The 19,970-nt window shown below is 39.0% G+C and overlaps 1 protein-coding gene across 1 annotated transcript in view; it reads right to left on the reverse strand.

The window, feature by feature from the left end:
- The window catches only part of LGR5 (leucine rich repeat containing G protein-coupled receptor 5), a 91,860-nt gene that overhangs the window by 51,609 nt on the left and 20,281 nt on the right, over positions 1–19,970 (reverse strand). The window contains exon 2 of the mRNA XM_086471744.1: positions 1,957–2,028. Within this exon, the coding sequence (XP_086327870.1) occupies positions 1,957–2,028 (72 nt within the window). The remainder of the gene's footprint in view (positions 1–1,956; positions 2,029–19,970) is intronic.

The following is a 19,970-nucleotide window of genomic DNA, read 5'->3' on the forward strand; positions in this document are numbered from 1 at the left end:
AAACTGGAAGAGTTTCATGGAACAGCATCACAGTTAATGAGAAATGGAAATGACGGACTTGTATGAAATGAATGGAGGAGCTGACTGCGTATATGTAAAACAAAACGTAGTAAATAAATACATATTTTTCTGGTACTACCATCAATGAAGGACTGGAATGACTTAATTTGGAAGAGAGGGTTATAAGGATAATGGTCTAGTATTTCCAGTGGAAACAGTAGGCCCAACACAAGGATAAGGTAAGAACACCTTCAAAGGTCTTGATCAAGAAGATGAAGCAGGCTGATGAACAGTTTCTCAAGCATCGACGTAAGTCTCACTATTTGGCTCATCTAACTTCGGAGCGTAAAACAAAAGAGTCACGGTAACTTGGCTTAATGTGTTAGAACTTCCTTCCAGGAAAAGCCCAAACTTTTGTTTTTATCCTTTTCTTTAATGGCTGGAGAGAAATCATTGGGTTAGAAGCTTTTAGTAGGGTTATTACAGTTGACAGGAGATTGGACAAGCAAACATGAACATGATGCAAAAATCCACATGCACCGTCTCTGTGGCACAATTCACTTCATACACACTTGATACTGTTCACATTGAGTGTGTGACATCTCTCCTTGTTATGTCCATATCTGTATGTTATTTGAAAGTTGCACCAACAGCCATACAGATAATGATGACCAAAGAAAAGAAGTAAAGGAAGAGAGAGAATTAAAAGAAATAACGCTTTCTAAGTAGAAAACCTGCCAGTAATAAAATAAGACAGAAAAGGAAATTCTGCTCCAAATAGGTATTGTTCAAAGTTAGCATTACAAAATGGTTTTAATTTCTTCTTTTTTTTTTTTTTTTCATAGATGCCAACTGGAAAGACCAGGTGGCAAAATTCAAATAAGCTTTAGCAAGGATACCAAAAGTTGTCTGTGCAATACCCACCTGAATTGCAGAGGAGGACTGTGCACATTTCATACCTTAAAACAGACTGGGTCTTTGCAAGAAGAGTAGCACCATGACTTTGCATATCTTTTGTGGGTTTTATGGTGTGCTATGCAGCTAAATGTGCTATAAAAAAATGAGGCTTTCACTTTTAAAAGCTTATAAACCACGTTTCATAAGAGGCTGGATGCCTAGACAATTCTTTTAATCAACTTTTAGAGGTACTCATGCAAATGCAGGTGCCAGTTTTTTCCCACAAGATCTATGGTGCATCAGTTACCGAGTCTCCATCACTCCTCAGGAACCTAAATTTTCTTTTAAGCCTTGGCTATTATAACTAGGGTCACTGCCAAATCCAGGTCTCATGAATGCACAATACTTTTCACTTTTGGTTAGCCACCATCACTTCAAACCAGCATTCCTCTTTTGATGTTGTGCTTGATTAGCTAGTTTTTGCAGTGCACTTTTTCCCCTCAGTGGACGTAGTAGATAGCGTAACTAAGCTTTTTGCAGGATTCTGCATTTTACAAGTCAGCCTTCAGGGATGCTAAATTTAAGAGTAACGAAACAGTAATTAAAAGTGATTAGGACAAGAAGCCTTGATACTATGAAATGTGGACTCAATTGTCCTTGACACAGGCAGAACGAGGCAGCAGGTTTTGGTTTTGATTATAGCTTTACTTGTGATTTTAATAAACATGAGCCAGTATTCAAACTTTTAATATCCTGCTGCTTAACTATTTCCAAAAAGCAACCCAGCTCTTTTAAACAGCCCTTGTTTAAAAATTTTAATTTGTTTGGCTCTGTCTCTGCTTAGAGAAGTTGTAGCCTCACGGTAACTCTTTTATAAGTTCATTTCCAGAATCACAAGCAATTGGGTTTTTTTCAACTAAGTGTTTCCGCATGTGCCAAAAGTGTCAGGCTGACAGCTTTCCTGCACCGTTTTATCTGGTTCCCACAGTAAGTATGAGAGACAAACACAGGAATGTGTCTAGTGCCGACTATGCCCATCAAGGATACAATGATACTTACAGCTCTTCCAGGAAGCGGAGATTGTGCACGGGGTTTGAGGGCAGCTTAGTAATGTTGTTCATACTGAGATCACTGTAGGGGAAAACAGACAGAGACTTAATACGGCATGCCACAACTGTGGTATCCAGCTGTTCATTCCACACATTTTTAAGTACTACATTAACTAAAATTAGTTCCTCTGCCAGAATTGATGAATCATTATCTAGTTAGCACATTAAATGTCCTTCTTTCGTATGAACACAGCCTTGTCAAACCAAATACAGGCTGTAGCATGTTCCTTGTTTCCAAAGATTTTGGAATGTTTTATCATGCTCTATAAATCAGCCAGAACACTAAACAACCCTTGTAGTCTACGTAATTTTAATAAACCGCCGTACTGTATTAAAATTTACTTGGACTAGTAAAGGAAAACTACTACAATTTTTGTTGTTGTAGGACCGTAGCACACTTGGCTTACTGAAGTAGACAGGCAAAAGTGTACAGATACAAACTATCTATCTGCATCATTCTTTACATTTCATGGATACGGAAACGTTTTGCTTTTGCTGTACAACCTGCTGCATGGTCATACTGATTTGCCTTCCCTTACATTAGGCACCTCAGGTGTACCCAAAACCCAACTTAATTGAGTCAAAGAAATGACATATTTTCAAATAATAAACATCCCCTTTTTAGAGTGCTCTTTTTTTGCAGGTTCTCAAATTGCATTAAATAAGTGAAATGAACCATAAAACAAGGGTGTAATGTGATCCTGCTCTGTAGCACACTTCCTGGTGGGGTTCCACGGTAGTTCCTGGCACAGGAAACAACCAGCCACATCAGCTCTGTCAGAGCTCATTCAAGCTATGTTTTAGATTAAATTTCATATGATACCTTTTTATTCTTAACATGCTTTTTCATTGTTTTCCATTGTCTTCCCCATGCCCCACTGTATCACTGTAATTGCTTTGCATTAAGTATAAAAACTGTAAACAGATTGCATAATAAAATTATGTGTGGAAGATACAACTGACGTAGACTGTTAAAATAAAAATATCAGAGACCTGCGTATTTTATGCAAACATTATGTGATAATTTAAAACTCCCCACTAGTTGAACATATATATATTTGTAGTGGTGCTTACAGTTTCCAGCTACTTTGTGTAGTATTTAGACAACTTTATTCCTTCCAGCTGTTGAGAGCTTACAAGGTAAATAGGTTATCTGTGCTCTGGTGGTAGACGTTCTATTCCTATTCCATCTAGTTCTTATTACTCACAGCCTGTTTCACATTATAGAATATATGCTTTTAGTCAGCATAGTTAATTTTGATGCTTGATCTTTTGCTGAATTTTAAAATGTATAATTTAAAAACATACTTCACATAGAGATTTTGAAATAAGGAAAATGTGTTAATACTTTACAACAATTATCAAATCACTGTTGGGTAAGGTCTCTGCGTTCACTTCAAAATCAAGGTATAATTTGAGAACTGTGTACTTACTAAATTCATTCTTAAGTGTAATACTTTATCACCTAATTTTTTCATACCATTTAGCAGGTTATTACCCTTTCACTTTGATAAAGGCTCAAAGGACTTATTCTGGCAAAGGAACAAAACCAAGGATTTATTTGGCAAAAGAAAAACTCGTCCAGGTAGTGAATCATATACTACTGAATATTAAGATAAACATAATATTTTAACAATATCATTTTGATAGTGAGATTTTCAACACATGTCATAATGGGTTTTTGCAAACATACCAAATCACATTTTAGATTTAAAAAGCCAGCCTTGGTGGAAGATGGGAGTGATTCAACTTCAGACAGACACATATTTAGGGCATTCTACAAAACCAGCATTAACCAGTGCTCTGGCTGACCAGGGAAATCTGAAGCCTGTTTTTCTAGCATATTAATTTCTATTAGTAGTAGGCAGTACTTGTCTGTTTGTTTCACCCACAGGACCCTGTGATGATATCAGTCACAAGCAATCTACAGACCTGACCCTAATACCTTAAAAGGATCAGAATAAGAGAAGGTGGCTTTCATTACATGCTTCAATGCGCAGTGAGAAAATGAACAATGCATACACTTAAAAACATCTTTAGACCCCAGAGGTGGATTTACTAACAGTGAACTCCAATGTTCTAGTCTCCTTTTTGGACTCCACTCATGTCGTAAAGTATGTGCTCCACGTCATATGACAGAGGAGAACCTCTTCTTTTTCCAGTTTACACTGCAGCAATTGCTAGCTCTTTTTAAACTTATCAGTTAAATATACTCATTCTGTTAGACAGGTTCCTTTTTTCCCAGATTATTCTTTTCTTTGAACATAAAGTACAAAGAAGTTTCTGTGCAACAGAACTACTAAACATTACCTACGCGTATTTCATAGAATCATAGAATCATTTAGGTTGGAAAAAACCTTTAAGACCATCGAGTACAACCGCTAACCCAGCACTGCCAAGTCCACCACTAAACCATTTCCCTAAATGCCACATCTACACATCTTTTAAATACCTCTAGGGATGGTGGATGTAGCAGAAATTATTTCCAAATTTGCTCAATAACATCTTTCCAAACTAGTTTTTAACACACTAATAACTAATACACAGGCCATTCCAGTCTATGTTGGCGAAGCGTTATTATTGTAGCTATAAGGGTTTAAGAATATAAGGGAGACTACTGTATGGAGAGGTAATGTCTTTGATTAGGCTAGCTGATACAGCTAGAAAAACTGAAAAACCTTCAGGCACAAAAATCAAAAACCTCTACTTCTTCCAACTGTACCAGCTGGCTAAATAGGCAACATTATTTCTCCCTAAAAACCTCACATTGCTTAGACCGGCAAAGCAGTAGTTCATCTGTGCTTCCAGTTTTTAGATTCAGAATACTCTCTTTTGGGTTAGAATCACCATGGATGCATCTAATCCAATTTTTGTTCACTGAAGTAACTAAGGGACTTTTGAAAGAAGTTCCATGACCCAGAGCTACTTCAGGAGGGATGTTGAGAGAAGTGAGACAAACAAAAAGAGTTAACGCAATGCCATCAGTCACTGGGTCTCATGTAAGCAATACTGCAAAGCTTGGGCTGCTGAGCAGAAATTCCTCACAGTGCTCCAGAGACAAATAAAGAAGGTTCTCAGCAAACTTGCCAGGCTTTGGACCATATTGCCAAGAAGACATAGCTAGGATGAGATTTATAGCCATTCACTAGATCAAGCACAGTTAACAGCCAGAAAGAGCTAGTTGGTAAATTGTAGGCTTACATATTATTACTATGAAAACCAGTAAAAATTAGTAATGGCTATGTCTTATGTCCTGCACTTGCAAAGTTTTTTTTTCCAAAAAGTGCATCAAATGGGTTTTCTGATTTCTCCTTTCAGTGCTCGCTTGTCAAAATCAGAAATTTGCACTCTCTAGAAAAGAGAAGGGGATGAAAGATGGCTTGCACATCAGGATTTGTAGTGTAATGCTAAAAAATATTAAAATCAAGGTAACAGATGTTTAACTATCCCCAGTGGAATGGTTCTGATTTTACATCAGATTCATTCCCCCATTTCCTTTGTGTCCCTGTGTATGTATATTCAGAACCAAACCAGCTGAAACCGCAAACAGTAGACTCTTATAAGCTATAGTGATGAAAAACTTACAATTATTAGAATATTGAAAATCTTTAAATAAGTTAGGGAAACAGAACTACTCCTATATCCCACCACCAAAGCACATGCAAACCCCACCAATGTCAGAAGGAGCTGCAGTGTAAGAGTACACTCTGAGTTTTGAAATGCTCCTAATGTAAACAGCAATAGTACCAGATCTACCTTTATAAAAGCTGCCTGTACCATGAGGTGACGTACTGTACTGGAAAGGCGATAGGTCATTTTGCACAGTCAGATGAACAGTCAGATGATCTGTTCTCCCATCAGCATTCCTGCAGCCTGTTTTCAAATGCTTACTATAAAAGCAATATACCAGCAAATTAAAATTTATCTTTTCAAAAGATAAAAAGTCTTACTTCAATGACTGCATTGGCAACACAGCTCGCTATAATGCTATCTTAATTATACTCTGTGCCCATCAATCACCACACTGTGTCTCTGGTGACTTGCAAAAGGAATCCTATCTGTGATGGAATCTTTGAAGAATGGAAAATATTACAAATGGCACCATGCATCTATCTTTTTTTTCCCTTGGTGACTACATGGGCAAATTCTGAGCATTTGCAAAACAGAGTCCAAGAAGGCAAACACAACAGGTCTTCCCCCCACCCAGTTTTGCTGTCCATGCATTTACATGCTGAAAAAATATCCAGTCACCTTAAAACTGAATTCCCAATGAATTCCCAAAAGCCAGTAAAACAAGTTAAGCGAACCAGTTCTTAACAGATGAATCTGGAGGCCAAGTTACCAACCTGTTATTAGCTGTTATTACAAGAGATGTTTCAGTGACTATTCCTTTTGGAAGATCAGTTTTCCACATTACATTTATGTCTTTTAGAGGAGAACAAAAATCTGTCCTGGGATACATGCAAGGCTCCTATTGGCTTTCACCAACCCGTCAATCTACCACTAGGCTGAACTTCTGTTTACTGAATGGTACAAACTTGTCTACCCATTGCAGAGCTAATACAATAATCCAATATTAAAGACCATGAATATTGTAGCCTACCTTTTGACACTATCTCATAAGTAGTAATACAAAATAACGCAAAATGGTGAGAATTACTACTGCTCTTCCCCTGCTATGCCTACCTTTTTAACACAGCACTCTTTTTTTCTACGGTTGGCAGAATGCTTTACTAGCTCCACTGGATGATGGAAGAATATGCTGGTTATTAAGTGCACGCCATCTACTAATGCAAATGTTTCACGATGGGTATTAAAAATAACTTCATCTGCTACATCTATTTAAAGTAGAAAAATGTATTTGCCAATACTGTAGTAGTAGTAGTTCCTGTTTCTTACAAATAAATTTTTATAGCAAGTTTTCATTCAAGGGTCTCAATAAATAAACAGAATAAAAATTACCGTAATTTTACAGAAGGGAAACTAAGACACCTAATGGTGAATTGCCATGCTCACAGTCAAACAACAGGTTATACGCCACAGAGGAACCAAACACTGATGATGATTTGTCCAGTGCCCTTTCCATTAGATCACACTGTCCACCCCATGGCATTTACACCAGTTTTCCAAACAGGGATGCATAAGATGTCAATAGCCTCAGAAAACAATGACCATATTTTCGTTTTAATGGCCCCAGATTACATTACCTTCCAAAGTCAACACAAAAATTCGTAGTCACATATTTGCATGTTTAATACACCCATGCAGAGCAGCACAGGGCAGAGTATGAGCACGCATAAATAAGCATTGTAAGTGCTTCCTGACAATTAAATCATAGCATTTCTTCTCACAACTAGCTTCAAACTTCATCTGTGGTTCTTTGAAAGACTGTAGTAAACTATGATTAAGATGTGAATTTCCACTAAATGATTCACACTTGAAGCAGTACACCTTTGTATTTGGAAAAATATTCTGGAAAAAAAGTGGCAGATTTGCAAGAAGCAGCAGTAAAAAGAGAGAGTTATAATAGGCATTACACAAAGCATGCAATCTCTCTATCAAGGTATACACAGTAAATAACAAGTGGCAATAGAATGGATATTTCTGCCCTTCCGCACGTTGATAATGACAAATACTAAAATTAAATACTTAAAAAATCACTATCCCATGTAATATTATTTGTAATAGCAAATTCTCATCAACTGATCCCATTCTATCCTTTTAAAAAATAACATAGAAGTGATGCAAGGCTAAACTAATTTTTCACAGAAAATTTGTTACTTGACACTGAAGTTCATTTTTTCCAGAGACCCAACACCTTTGTATGAACACACGCCCTGCAAAAAGCAAATGACGTTGTGTGGCTGCATGAGAATAGACCCTGCAGCGAGAGCGTGTGTGCCTGTGCACCTCACAAAGAGCTTTATGCCAGTAAATGGTCTGTATTCCCACTGTCCCCCTTGCACTGTCCTTCCCTTTCTTGGCACACCAGTGGTACTTGTTCCAGCAGCGCATTTACCTACAGAAGAACCACTACAATTGTATATAGATATCTATGGGTAGGAGCAAGAGTCTTGAACTTACAGAAGCATCAATGGTGATCCATCAAGGTCAGGGGAGCTCTGTCTATGCCTCATCTCTGATGTTGTATATCGGCCCATTGGGTATTAAACATCAGATCCCAGCAAACCAGGCTGGGATTCAACACGAACTAATAAAATGCTTTGGCCAAAATGCTGCACTCCCAACACCTGTCAGTGGGTTCCTCTGATGTCACAGACAGAAAAATTTCACTTATTACCACAGAAGCTCTGTAACACAGTCATTTTAAACAGCATGCATTATTCCTGAACATAGTAGGCAATTCTGTCATATAAACAGCCATCAAAGACTTACTTAAATCTAGACTGCAGAACATTTGTAAAGCAAACAGTACGTGCATGATTAACCTTTTCAGGAAACAATTTTGCCATTCAGTTTATCCAAGACTCCAGCAGAGGGAGCAGGGCAGAGCGAACAATTAGGGTCAAAAAGAAAGTAAAGATCAAAGATCAGATCAAACACACACAGTGCTGAATTAATCTGACAAGTACCTGACATTTCATTTTCAGTACAAAGATTCCAGCTCTCTGCTTTTTTTTGTATATCAAATTCACGATGCTCCCTAGATGAAATTAGCCATTTACTTTCAAAGCTGATTCATGGCTGTTCATTTGGCACTGAAGACTCAGTTTTCTAAGTAATAATTACCAGTGTAAGTTACAAAAACATTCCAACGTGTCAATCATTTACTGTATTTAACTCACATATTTTAAAGCTTAAATAACTAAAAGAATATTTTATAATACAGAAGCCAGCAGAAGCAATTAAAAGAGGACTGAATGGAATTCCTCTTCCTCCCATGTCCACAGATCATATTAGTATTATTGTAATTTGTGAGTTATTCCTTGTTTCTGCTGCACTAATTTAAATAGATTATACAAGTACTGCATACACGATTCATCTTGTTCAAATACTGAAACAACACACAACAGGAAAATATATCAGTTTTTATTGTAATTTATGAAGACAACAGCTAGAATGTTTGTTCTGTTTTTCATCATTACTTGTTTGTTTATCAGGTACTGTTTACCTTATTTTTGATGAAGAACAGTGCAGTTAAACTGAGAAAAGATATTTATCAGAAATGATCAAGTCAGGGAAAAAAAAAGCTCTGTCTCTCTTAGCTGCAGAATATTTTCTGCAACTCTAGAAGTTGCTTATTCTTACAACTATTTGTTACCAAAATGACAAAATTATAGGAAAGCATCCTTTTTTTCTGAATGGATGGACACATTCATCCATTTTAGAAACTGGGGGTCCAATTTCCTTCTAATTCCAGGTGTACAATTTCATCCCTCTGAATTCAATGAAGCTGTTCCTAAATTATGGTTATTTACATGACAGTGCATCTACAAAAAGCACAGCATATGCTTAGCAGCGTACTACACCTTGACTACAGCAGAAACTAATTCCAAATATATCTGAGTGTAGACAAAGACTCAAAATACAGCCCTGAAGTCACAAAGTACAACTTTCCTAAATCAAGTAATATGGCCCACACAGCCAATTGGGCTGAATACCTAAGTAGAAGTTACGCACAGCATAGATTACATGTTACACAAAACAGTTTTAAAACACACCTTCAGTGAAATATCCAATATTACTTCAGTGAGGCTGCTGAAAGTGGAAATGAATCAGGATTAGCCTGATTTAATACGTAACAAGACATACTGGAAGTTATTTATTCTGCTGGTCTGAATTTGCCTCAACTCAATTCCACAGCATGGATTTGAAGAACTAAAAAGCAAACAGCTGCAAACACATTCTAACAGTGATGGTGTAAGTCTGACTCTCTGGAAATCTGTGCACAACACACCTGCATTTAGAGCAGGAAATATATATCCTACGTTGCGCAGTGCAAAGGTCCCCAAGGTACAGATGAGTAAGCTGGGTCCAGAGCTGTAAGTTTTACCATTTTTAACACTCATTACCACGTTAGGTGCCCTCAGAAAGGCTAATTATCCCACGTACAGCAGGATGCTGCTATGACTGTACTAATTTCACAATGCAGGCTCTCTGCACAATGCTGCTTTGTGTGATGTAATGTGGCAGTTGTTGTATATATAGACGTGATATTGCCAAACTGGTTCGCTGCAAAATACACATACTCTAGACTGGGTGAAATTCTGGCTTGGTAAAGGAAATGGCCAAAACATCATTCAGCACAGACAAGAGTCCATCCCTTTGACCCCAACTGGTCTTTTTATCTCAGAAGGAGTTTTCAGCAAAATTCTGGTTTGCTTCTTCACTACTATTACTCTATAGGTTCCCATTTTCCTGTGCACTGATGCTGAATCATAGAATCATTAGAATCATAGAATCATTTAGGTTGGAAAATACCTTTAAGATCATCCAGCCCAACTGTTAACCCAGCACTGCCAAGTCCACCACTAAACCATGTCCCTAAGCATTCCATCTACATGTCTTTTAAATACCTCCAGGGATGGTGACTCCACCACTTTCCTGGGCAGCCTGTTCCAGTGTTTGACTACTCTTTCAGTAAAGAAATTTTTCCTAATATCCAATCTAAACCTCCCCTGGTGCAACTTGAGGCCGTTCCCTCTTGGCCTATCATGTGTTACTTGGGAGAAGAGACTGATCCCCACCTCCCTACAACCTCCTTTCAGGTAGCGGTAGAGTGCGATAAGGTGTCCCCTCAGCCTCCTCTTCTCCAGACTAAATAATCTCAGTACCCTCACCTGCTCCTAAGACTTGTGCTCTAGACCCTTCACCAGCTTTGTTGCCCTTCTCTGGACACACTCCAGCACCTCAATGTCTTTCTTGTAGTGAGGGGCCCAAAACTGCCCTCAGTATTCAAGGTGCAGCCTCACCAGTGCCGAGTACAGGGGCACGATCACCTCCCTACTCCTGCTGGCCACACTGTTCCTCATACAGGCCAGGATGCTGTTGGCCTTCTTGGCCACCTGGGCACACTGCCGGCTCATGTTCAGCCGGCTGTCGACCAGCACCCCCAGGCCCTTTTCCGCCAGGCAGCTTTCCAGCCACTCATCCCCAAGCCTGTAGCGCTGCATGGGGTTGTTGTGACCCAAGTGCAGGACCCAGCTCTTGGCCTTGTTCAACCCCATGCAACTGGCCTCAGCCCATCAATCCAGCCTGTCCAGACCCCTCTGCAGAGCCTCCCTACCCTCCAGCAGATCAACACTCCCAAGTGATCAGACTTAGCACTGTCACTTCTGCTTTTATTATAGTTTAATTGCAACTTGTGTTGTTGAAGAGTAATTGAAGAGTTTCAGCAGAGAAAATGATGCTATGCTGTATCACAACTACTAGAGTTCTACTCTGAATTACTAATTTGATCATTTTTGTGTCGTTGCTTCGCTGAAATAATTTGTTACAGAATCTTCTCTTTATTGTGTGGACAACCCAACCAATGTCATATTACCAGCACATTCAGTTTCATCCAAAGTTGCTACCAAAAGAATTTCTCCTGATCTCCCCCCAACCCCAGCACTGCCCATTCCTTTTGAGGATGCTGTTAAACCAGAGTTGGCAACTGACCTGGATTAAAACAAATCCAGCAGGAAAAAAAAAAAAATTGGTTTTAATCCAAATCAGTTCCCTGAGCTGGTTCATTGCGTTGCTGTTTGTGCCACCACAAGGTAAAGTATAGAGGAGAAACAAATAAGGAAGGTGAAGCAGAACTGTTTTTTTTTTTAGTTGACAGTATTTGCTTAGAGTAATGCAGGGTAATCCTATACTCAGGACGTAAATACTGTAAATCTTTTTCAGATATACAAAGCTGTGGATTTTTTTTTATATGCACATCTTCCCTTTCTGTCTGACAGAGCTTGTTCACTGAAATACAATGGGCCTCCAGATCTGCCAACTGCTGGCTGGCTGACGGCCTCTTCCAACACCTCCTACGGAGCACAGAGGAATGACAGAGCTGTCAGATTTTTCACTGACAGACTGAACACCCAAACTTCTACAATAGTAAGTGCCAGGAAATACGTATAGCTTGATTCTTACAGAGATAATGCACTCAAAACCACTCTATTTCTCCATCAGGTAATTTTTTTTTTTTGCTTAAGTGTTCAAAATTCACTTTCATCATGAGATACCTTCACACAGGCTGGTAAAAATAATAGTCTGAATATACATAAACACCAGATCCTTAATCTTATACTCACATCATGTATACCTGGTCTCCACACATTCTGTTTGCTTCTGAAGCTGCCCTTCAGATAGGCACAGTGCTGCAATATTTGAGCTAGCTTTAAACAACTCAGGTCAAGGATCAGGGTTGAGATGTGCTAACTTACCCTACCAAGGAGAAAACTCTGGTAGAGATCTCATGTTTTGGATCAGGCTGGCATGTATTTTTCATGTGGTTATACCAGTACAATCTTCAGGAAAAAAGGGCTGTGCTCCTACTATAAAAGTGTTTTCTCTTTGGATAAGTTATTCCCTTTCCTACACCTTAAATTACTGGGATCAGAGCTGCACAATTGATATGTGGAGGCAAAATACACCAGGACTATTTCTATTGAGATCAGCTGGGCTTTTCAGAGGGTAAGCTAATATTTAGTACGAGTAAAGGCAGCAAACTCTTATCCAGAATAAATGATCCCTGTTTCCTTCCTTTTATTCACCGTGTTTACATAGTCCACTGTTTGGCAACCTCATTTTGAGGCCAGTGACCCACCACTTCTTGTGATTGTTACGATGATCAACAGAAAATCTCTTCAGGGCAAGTAATTAACTGGTGCTGTTCAGTCAACTCCACTCCTGTGTCTCAGCTTCAGGTTTCAAATATCAGTTTGGGGTCTTCCTGGAGACAATATTGAGCAATATTATAAAACATCAGTAGCCAAACCAAACTTTTAACAAACGTAAACTGTTGCTGCCAACTCTATTGCACCTGTGTGCATATGTGAACTAAGTGTGTTCCCTACACTGCACCTGTCTGCTCTGCTTTTTTTGCACGTGAAATGAACCTTCCAAGATCTCTTTAGCTATTCCAAACGCTATAAAAATGCTGGAAAGAATCAGTCACCCTATTATTTACATGTCTTAAAACTTATAACCCAGCAAGTCAATGTCAGCACTAGAAGAGTGCCTGGGGGTAAACACCTGGCTCCACTGATGCTGGTAGCAAAATTCCCATTGACTCCCATGGGAGCAGGACGTCATCCCAGGCCTATGAGTGCCTAACACCAGGTTCTACCCAATAGGCAGTATTTCAAAGTTGTGGAATCATGCAACAGCACATCGCTTTGCTTGGAGTAGTGAATGTAGTACCGCTGGGTTCACTGGGAAGATTTCTCAGTATTTTACCAGCCCTTTTATAATTTCTAAAATCTGCTGAGTTAAAGGCGGGATGCCGTTGGTTTGGGTCACTAAGGAGAGGAAAGTATGACATTTTATGCTGACGAAATCATCCTTATTCCTGTTTTTCAAGTGAGGAGGTTCAAAATCTAAGGAAGTGGTTTATTTCAGTTTCTTTTATTTCTGTATTGTTCACTGTTAAAGCTTTTCTTTCTTTTCTGTTTGATTGTCATGCCTGCTCCAGTTATTCAGGTACCTAAATTTTCATTCTGGGTGTTCTGCTTCCAAAGTGATGTGCTGATTCTGCTCATTTTTCCTTCCTCACTCTCTGTTTTCCATAGCCTTTGCTCAACTTTTGTTTTACATGAAGTTCAGCTTTCCAGTCAGCTCCATCAGGAAACCAGAAGAACTACTCAGAATAATCAGCATTGTGGTGGTTCTTTCTGGGCGAAGATAAATCAACATTTTGGAACTAGAAGGCTTAGACTCTGTGACACTTTGGGAGATCTCTTAAATGCTTATCTTGCCTTGCAATGAACAAGTAGCAGAAATGAACACAGCAACACCCACCTCCTACATGACAGCAATTGCTGATGACCACTGGTCTCACCTTGCACAAGAATGCACAAGACAGTACCTGCCACATACCGCTACTGCTGCGCTCCTCCCCCAGCTGGTGACAAAACAGATCCCAGCTTGAAAATGGAGCAGGTAGAAATGAGACACAGGACAGAAATAAAGTCAAGGCACTCACTAAGCAGAAGCAGGTCATCTGCTGAGAGGTGTTAACCTGTTTTCCACACTCTGCAGAATCTGGTCAGCCTTGCCTTCCTTTCATGAGGGGTTTGGAGTTGGTGGGATGCAGGTTGCTGTTCTTCACACCACACACAGGGTATAAAAAGACCACTTCAGCCCACATGCTGGCTTCATTCTCCCTTCCCATGCAGGGAGTAGTGTGAAGATTAGAGAGCTGAAGGATGCCCCTCTCAGTCACGGTCTCAGCATATGGATCTTGACTTTCACTTACTTGTGACAGACTGAAGAAGACAGACCCACATGGCTCTACATGCATTAACACTGCTGCTATTAAAAGGACCGCAAAGTGGGTTTTGTGGGCATTCATTCTGACTGAAAAACACAAACCTGTGGGGAACTTCCTGAATAAAGCCCTGGTATATCCTTGCATGATCCACTGGAGATTCCAGAGAAATCCTTTCTCCAGAACTATCCAGCAGGTTCTCCCTTTTTTGTTTGTGCAGTTTTATTAAGCTCTTCAGAATTTTGTTCTTGAATCCTGCAGGTTCAACACAGCACAGGAAAAAAACGAGGACTTCAAGCCACCCTGATCTTAAATTAAAACCCCTTGAACAAAACCATGATCATCTAAGGTGTTTTTTTTCCTAACTTAATCCCACAATGGACTTTTTTTAATAAAGGCATGTGGTTTGAAAATGAGCTTTTAAATAACCAGAGAAAAGAAAGAACATAGAAACAGGTTTTAAAATGTCTGTGGAAAAAAGACAGGGCATTATTTTAAATAATTAAACTCAAAGCTCAGGTGATTTGTCTTGTCACATGTATAATGTATGAGGTTACTTTTCTTTAAAAGCCAGTGTTAAAGAAGGAAATGGTAGCGTTGTTAACAAACGCTATAGGGCAGAGAGCCTTTTCTGCACAATTTTTCAATTCAATAAAATTTTCAAACTTGTATTTTGCCATTTCCAGCTCCCATATTAAAAATCTATTAGCAGAAAGCCTATTGAAAAGCTGACCATGAGCACAAGAGACTTTTTCTGGAAACACTTCTATTCAGTTCTCATGCCTGAACAAAAGCAGATTGGCACATTCAGTTATATACAAACGCCTTTGAAAGGGATGTGTCCCCCCCCTTTCCCATAGCCACGCGTTTCAGGGGTCTATATGCCGAAGGAAGCCAGTGAAAGGTTTGAAGGGGTGGGGAGACCAAGGGCTTCCACCGAGATCCTTCAAAGTCCTCCTCTTCTATAGTGGGAGGATTTCCCTCTAAATCCCTTTCAATAGCATATTGATGGCTTTGAAAGCTTAAATGGCATTTGTCAACCATCAGTAAATCTTGAAAACTGTTTCTGCAAATAGCCCAACTCTGAGTCTCAGCTTTTCCCATTAATCTGTACGTAAGGCCACTGAAGACTTTTTCAGAGCCTAGATAATGCCTGGATTAAAAGGTCCATTCAGAAGGGAAAACTTTAGCATTCACCTTGTGTACATAGCCATTTCACCAGTGGTATTCATGGGTTGTTATTTCAACTCTGCATTTGTCCTGCAAACAAGACATTTTGCCACAAAGACTTGGTAGAGACATTCTTCAGTGAATTAGTGAAACCTAGCCCTGCTATTTGTCATGGCTTGTTATTTTTATCAAGTGTAATCAGTTCAAATAGGATCCCTAGACTGACAACTTTACAATTACATTACTATTTTAAGAGTGGAAGGTATGTTTCTTCTAATTCAACAATGAAACTGATTAAAGCACAACCTGATAGCTTTATCTAATGAAACAGTCTAAAATTTCCCTCAATCAGGTGTCAGAAGACTTTTTGTTTGTTTTATATTGAAAGTAACAACAATAAAAATCATTATTCAACATTTTTACTTGATGATATTTTATAAAAATGTATACATTTACAAGGCTTAATACTTTATAATACGTTATATACTGCCTTCTGTTTGTATTTTAGGGCAATACCATAAATTCAATTTACCTTTCTCCACATGAAGCAAATGGACAGATTAAACCCTACGAAACCTCTGCCCCTTACACACATAAACCCCCTTTTTTTAGGCTGTTCTTACATGCTAATAATGTCTGTGTTCTCGCCTTTATAGTTTTATTTTTTTTTGCATTTTGCATCCCATAATTTATACCAAAGACAAGGTATGAGCTATTTTGAAGGGCACAAGGCATTTCATTATTAATATTATTGTTGTTATTATTATTATTATTGAAATAATTAGGTCAAAATGTTTATGCTTCACAGAAAAGAAAAGCAGAACAAGATCACACACTGGAGACTTCAGGCAAATTTTGGGGCGCCAGTGATGCAATGCTAGGCAAATTTTTTAATATTAAAAAAATAAAAATAAATCAGACCCCTGTCAAATTTCCCCCAATCCAGATAGATCTCACTGTTTAAACAAAATGACCTTTTCACCATACTGGACAATTTACTGTGAAAGTCAAGAAAACCCAGCCTGGGGTTCAGTGAATTTCACTGGATATCCCTCATAAGGATACACAAAAATTATCTTTCCCTCTAGTACTGTCGAAAGGAAGAAGCTTAGTCAAGGATTTATACATGTGAGATCACATGAATTATGACTGAAGGTGACACCTTGCATCTCCTTCTTTTGTTGGCCTTATTGTCCACTTATGTGGACATGTCCCACCCATTTTTTGCTGTCACTGGAAAAGACCTCATAATTTAAATGTGAAAACTCTCTGCAGCTTGGATATGGCATAACAGATCACCCACACTCAGTCCAACTCACTGTAAAATTAATACAAAGCCTATCACACAAGTTTAAACAGAAGGGTTTTCTGCTCCAAACCTGCCTGCTCCCCCCACCCCAAGTTACTGTGCTAATGACAGTGCAATTCTCCACCTGTCTTGAATATTTCTAGAGGAACCATGCCATGGCTTTTCACTGAACAAAAGCAAACTAGGCCAGATTTTTTTTTATCTGTGGGTCATTTACTGAGATGACAGGGTATCCTGCCTGGCTGCCAACCCACAGTCTCCACACAGTAGGGGATGCACTTCGTGTAGAGGTCATCTCATATGTACCACATGGAGACACCTCAGATAACCTGGAGTACCTTAAATGGCATAAGGCAAGTATGTGTGAGCAACTAAATGAAGCTCCAGCTGCATTAAAGAATGGACACTCAATTTCGTTTGCTAAACATAAGCATCTAGAGTAATTTGAAACATCCTTGGTTACCTGAGACATACACGTGGGCTGGCAAATATAACTTTATGACCTATGACATGACCCGTTGCCTCTTGAAGGGACAACTGAAGGCCAGCTAGGACATCCTAAGGCAAATCGAGGGCACTAGACACATATCTACACTCAGGCAATTGTATTGACCTCCGAGACTGTGATTCAGCTCCTAACACCCCTAAGTTAACTGTCTGCATGTGATATAGGCTCTTGGGCTCCTAGTGTAGTCAGATAAATCTAGAAAGATTGTCTCATCTTCAGATAAGTGACTTTTTTTGGTTAATGTTCTCCAACGACTAGGACTACACTGACTGTTAGGAAAGTGAGATACTGCTTACCCTAGACAGCTGCATTTTAGATCAGCATGTGAATTCGGAGCTGAATACCAGTTCAGTTGACTTCAGGAGCAACTAAATTACAAGATAAAATTTATACACAGTATTTATACTAGTGGTGGTGCAAGGAAATTAGATGGAAGAAACCTGCTTCCTTGATTCCTTCTCTGTACCAATAAAACTTAAGTTTTCTGACATCTGAAGCATACTGTAACACCTGGTTGCTTACTCAAGCTGTTTTTTTAATGGAAGAAACTAGTTTTCTCTATGTGGGAAAGTGAGAAGTTGTCTTTACTTTTCATCAGTATATGTTTGGACTTGTGACTTGATTGTTGGACTTTCTTTTATAAAAATATAAACAGGTGGGTCTTCCTAGAAATACAGAATACTTAGTAAGGGCAATTTAATAAAAATTAGTAAAACTCTAACAGAAGTGAAGGCAAGTTAGGATGTAACAACACGTAAAGACTTCTGAAATCTTTCTTCTCCGGAACTCAGGATGTGTTTCATCAAAGTAGAGCTTAGGGAGCTCAGCTTCACGTGAGTTTCCATCTTGTAGTCAGACTCTTCTAGGTTCAATGAGACAGCGCAGGTTTCTCTCCCATGCAGATTCTTAGGTGTCTCTAGATAAAAACCATCCTTTTTGGGTAAGGTTAGTGCTCAGGTAGGGTCAGACTCAGTGTTTTGCTGATGGTTTCCAGATGGCTCAGAACATGGGCAGAGCTCACACACATCTTCCTAAAAAAATTCTACGTAGATGTGACTTCATATGTGTGTTGAATCCTTTGGGACTAGAAATGAGTGATAAAAGTGTGAAGTATTCCTTGTAAAACTATTTTTCTGCTCCATTTTGAGAGTTGTGTAATTCCATATTACCACAAGAACATTATTTCAAAAACTCTCAGCCTTGTAATGAACAGAATGCTATGGGAGAAGCACAACTTTCATGATTAAGGTCAGTGTTCTCCTCCTGTAAGAGTCACAGATCGTCTGATTTCCTCACAGTTTTCATTTTGAAAAACTCTAAGGATTTAGCAAACTAATTTCTGTGCAACTCAAAAAGAGGGACAAAAGCAATCTCCTGTCCTTCTCAGGTTTGTGAATAACAGCTGTAGGAATCTGTCCTTTAGCTCACATCCTACAGAAAATGTGATGGAATTCAAAGGTCTGAGACAAAACTGCTACCTCTCCTCTTGGGAGTGCCAGGGGAGCAACCTCTGCCCACCCATACTGAAGAAGGATGGGTATTAGCAGGGCATGGGGGGACAATTTTCTAGGCTGAAGTAATTATGTGCTTGCTGGCTTTTCCCTTCTGCACTTTTTGTACAGGAATATTCAATAATGAAATACCTTTCAAAGAACAAGATAAAGAAAGAGTTAACTACTATTTAGGAGTTGAATGTAGAGTGGGAGATGAAGTAATTTTGCTGTGGCACTAAGCAATGCAGTAAGGGAATGGAAGAAAATAAAGGTCTGAATCTCAGCTCAATGCTTTATCTATGAGGTGGTGCTGCCTCCTTAAGCAAAACGAATAAACAATCCCAGGCTAACCATAGCTCTCAGCGCTATTTCAATGAATGCTTCTACTTTTCTTTATAACTCTTCCATCAGTTTTTATTTTTGTGGCCATGTTCTCACATTCAAACTACCATAGCTTTTGCAGCTGACATCACATGGGTTGGAATACAAATACTGCAGATGTTCACAATGCCAACGTGTTTTAGGACACAGAAAGACAACTGAAAAATCTGTTACCAACTTCAGTTTAAGAGTGCTATCATATGGAACACAGTTCACTGCCCCCCCCCCCCCCCCCCCCCGAATACTATTCAATGCATCTTTGCATCTTGCTGGCAGGGGAAATTAATTTTCCAAACTCAGTCTTTAAAGGATATTATTTTTTTTTAATAGGAGCGTCTTTGAGATAGAACATATGCCTCTGTTTCTCTATCCACACCATAAAATTTTTTTCCCATTCATCACAAGTAGCTGGTTTTTTCCTACAAAATCTTTTATAGAACCTGCCTCTGTATTTTAACTGTTCCTGACACAGTGGATCCACAATCCCAATTATGGCTGTGGACTGCAATACAACCGTAAGACAAGTGACAAATAGAGTCCTTATGCTTATCTGACTTTTTAAATATAACTTTCAAAATATAAAGAGGTTGGTGGACAGAATTATTAAGCAGGCTGGCTGTAACTGCCTGCTGAACTACTCAATTCATACAAAAGATGGGCAAACCTAGGGGAA

The sequence above is a fragment of the Leptosomus discolor genome, chromosome 1, assembly GCF_034619465.1.
Source record: "Leptosomus discolor isolate bLepDis1 chromosome 1, bLepDis1.hap2, whole genome shotgun sequence".
NCBI lineage: Eukaryota > Metazoa > Chordata > Aves > Leptosomiformes > Leptosomidae > Leptosomus > Leptosomus discolor.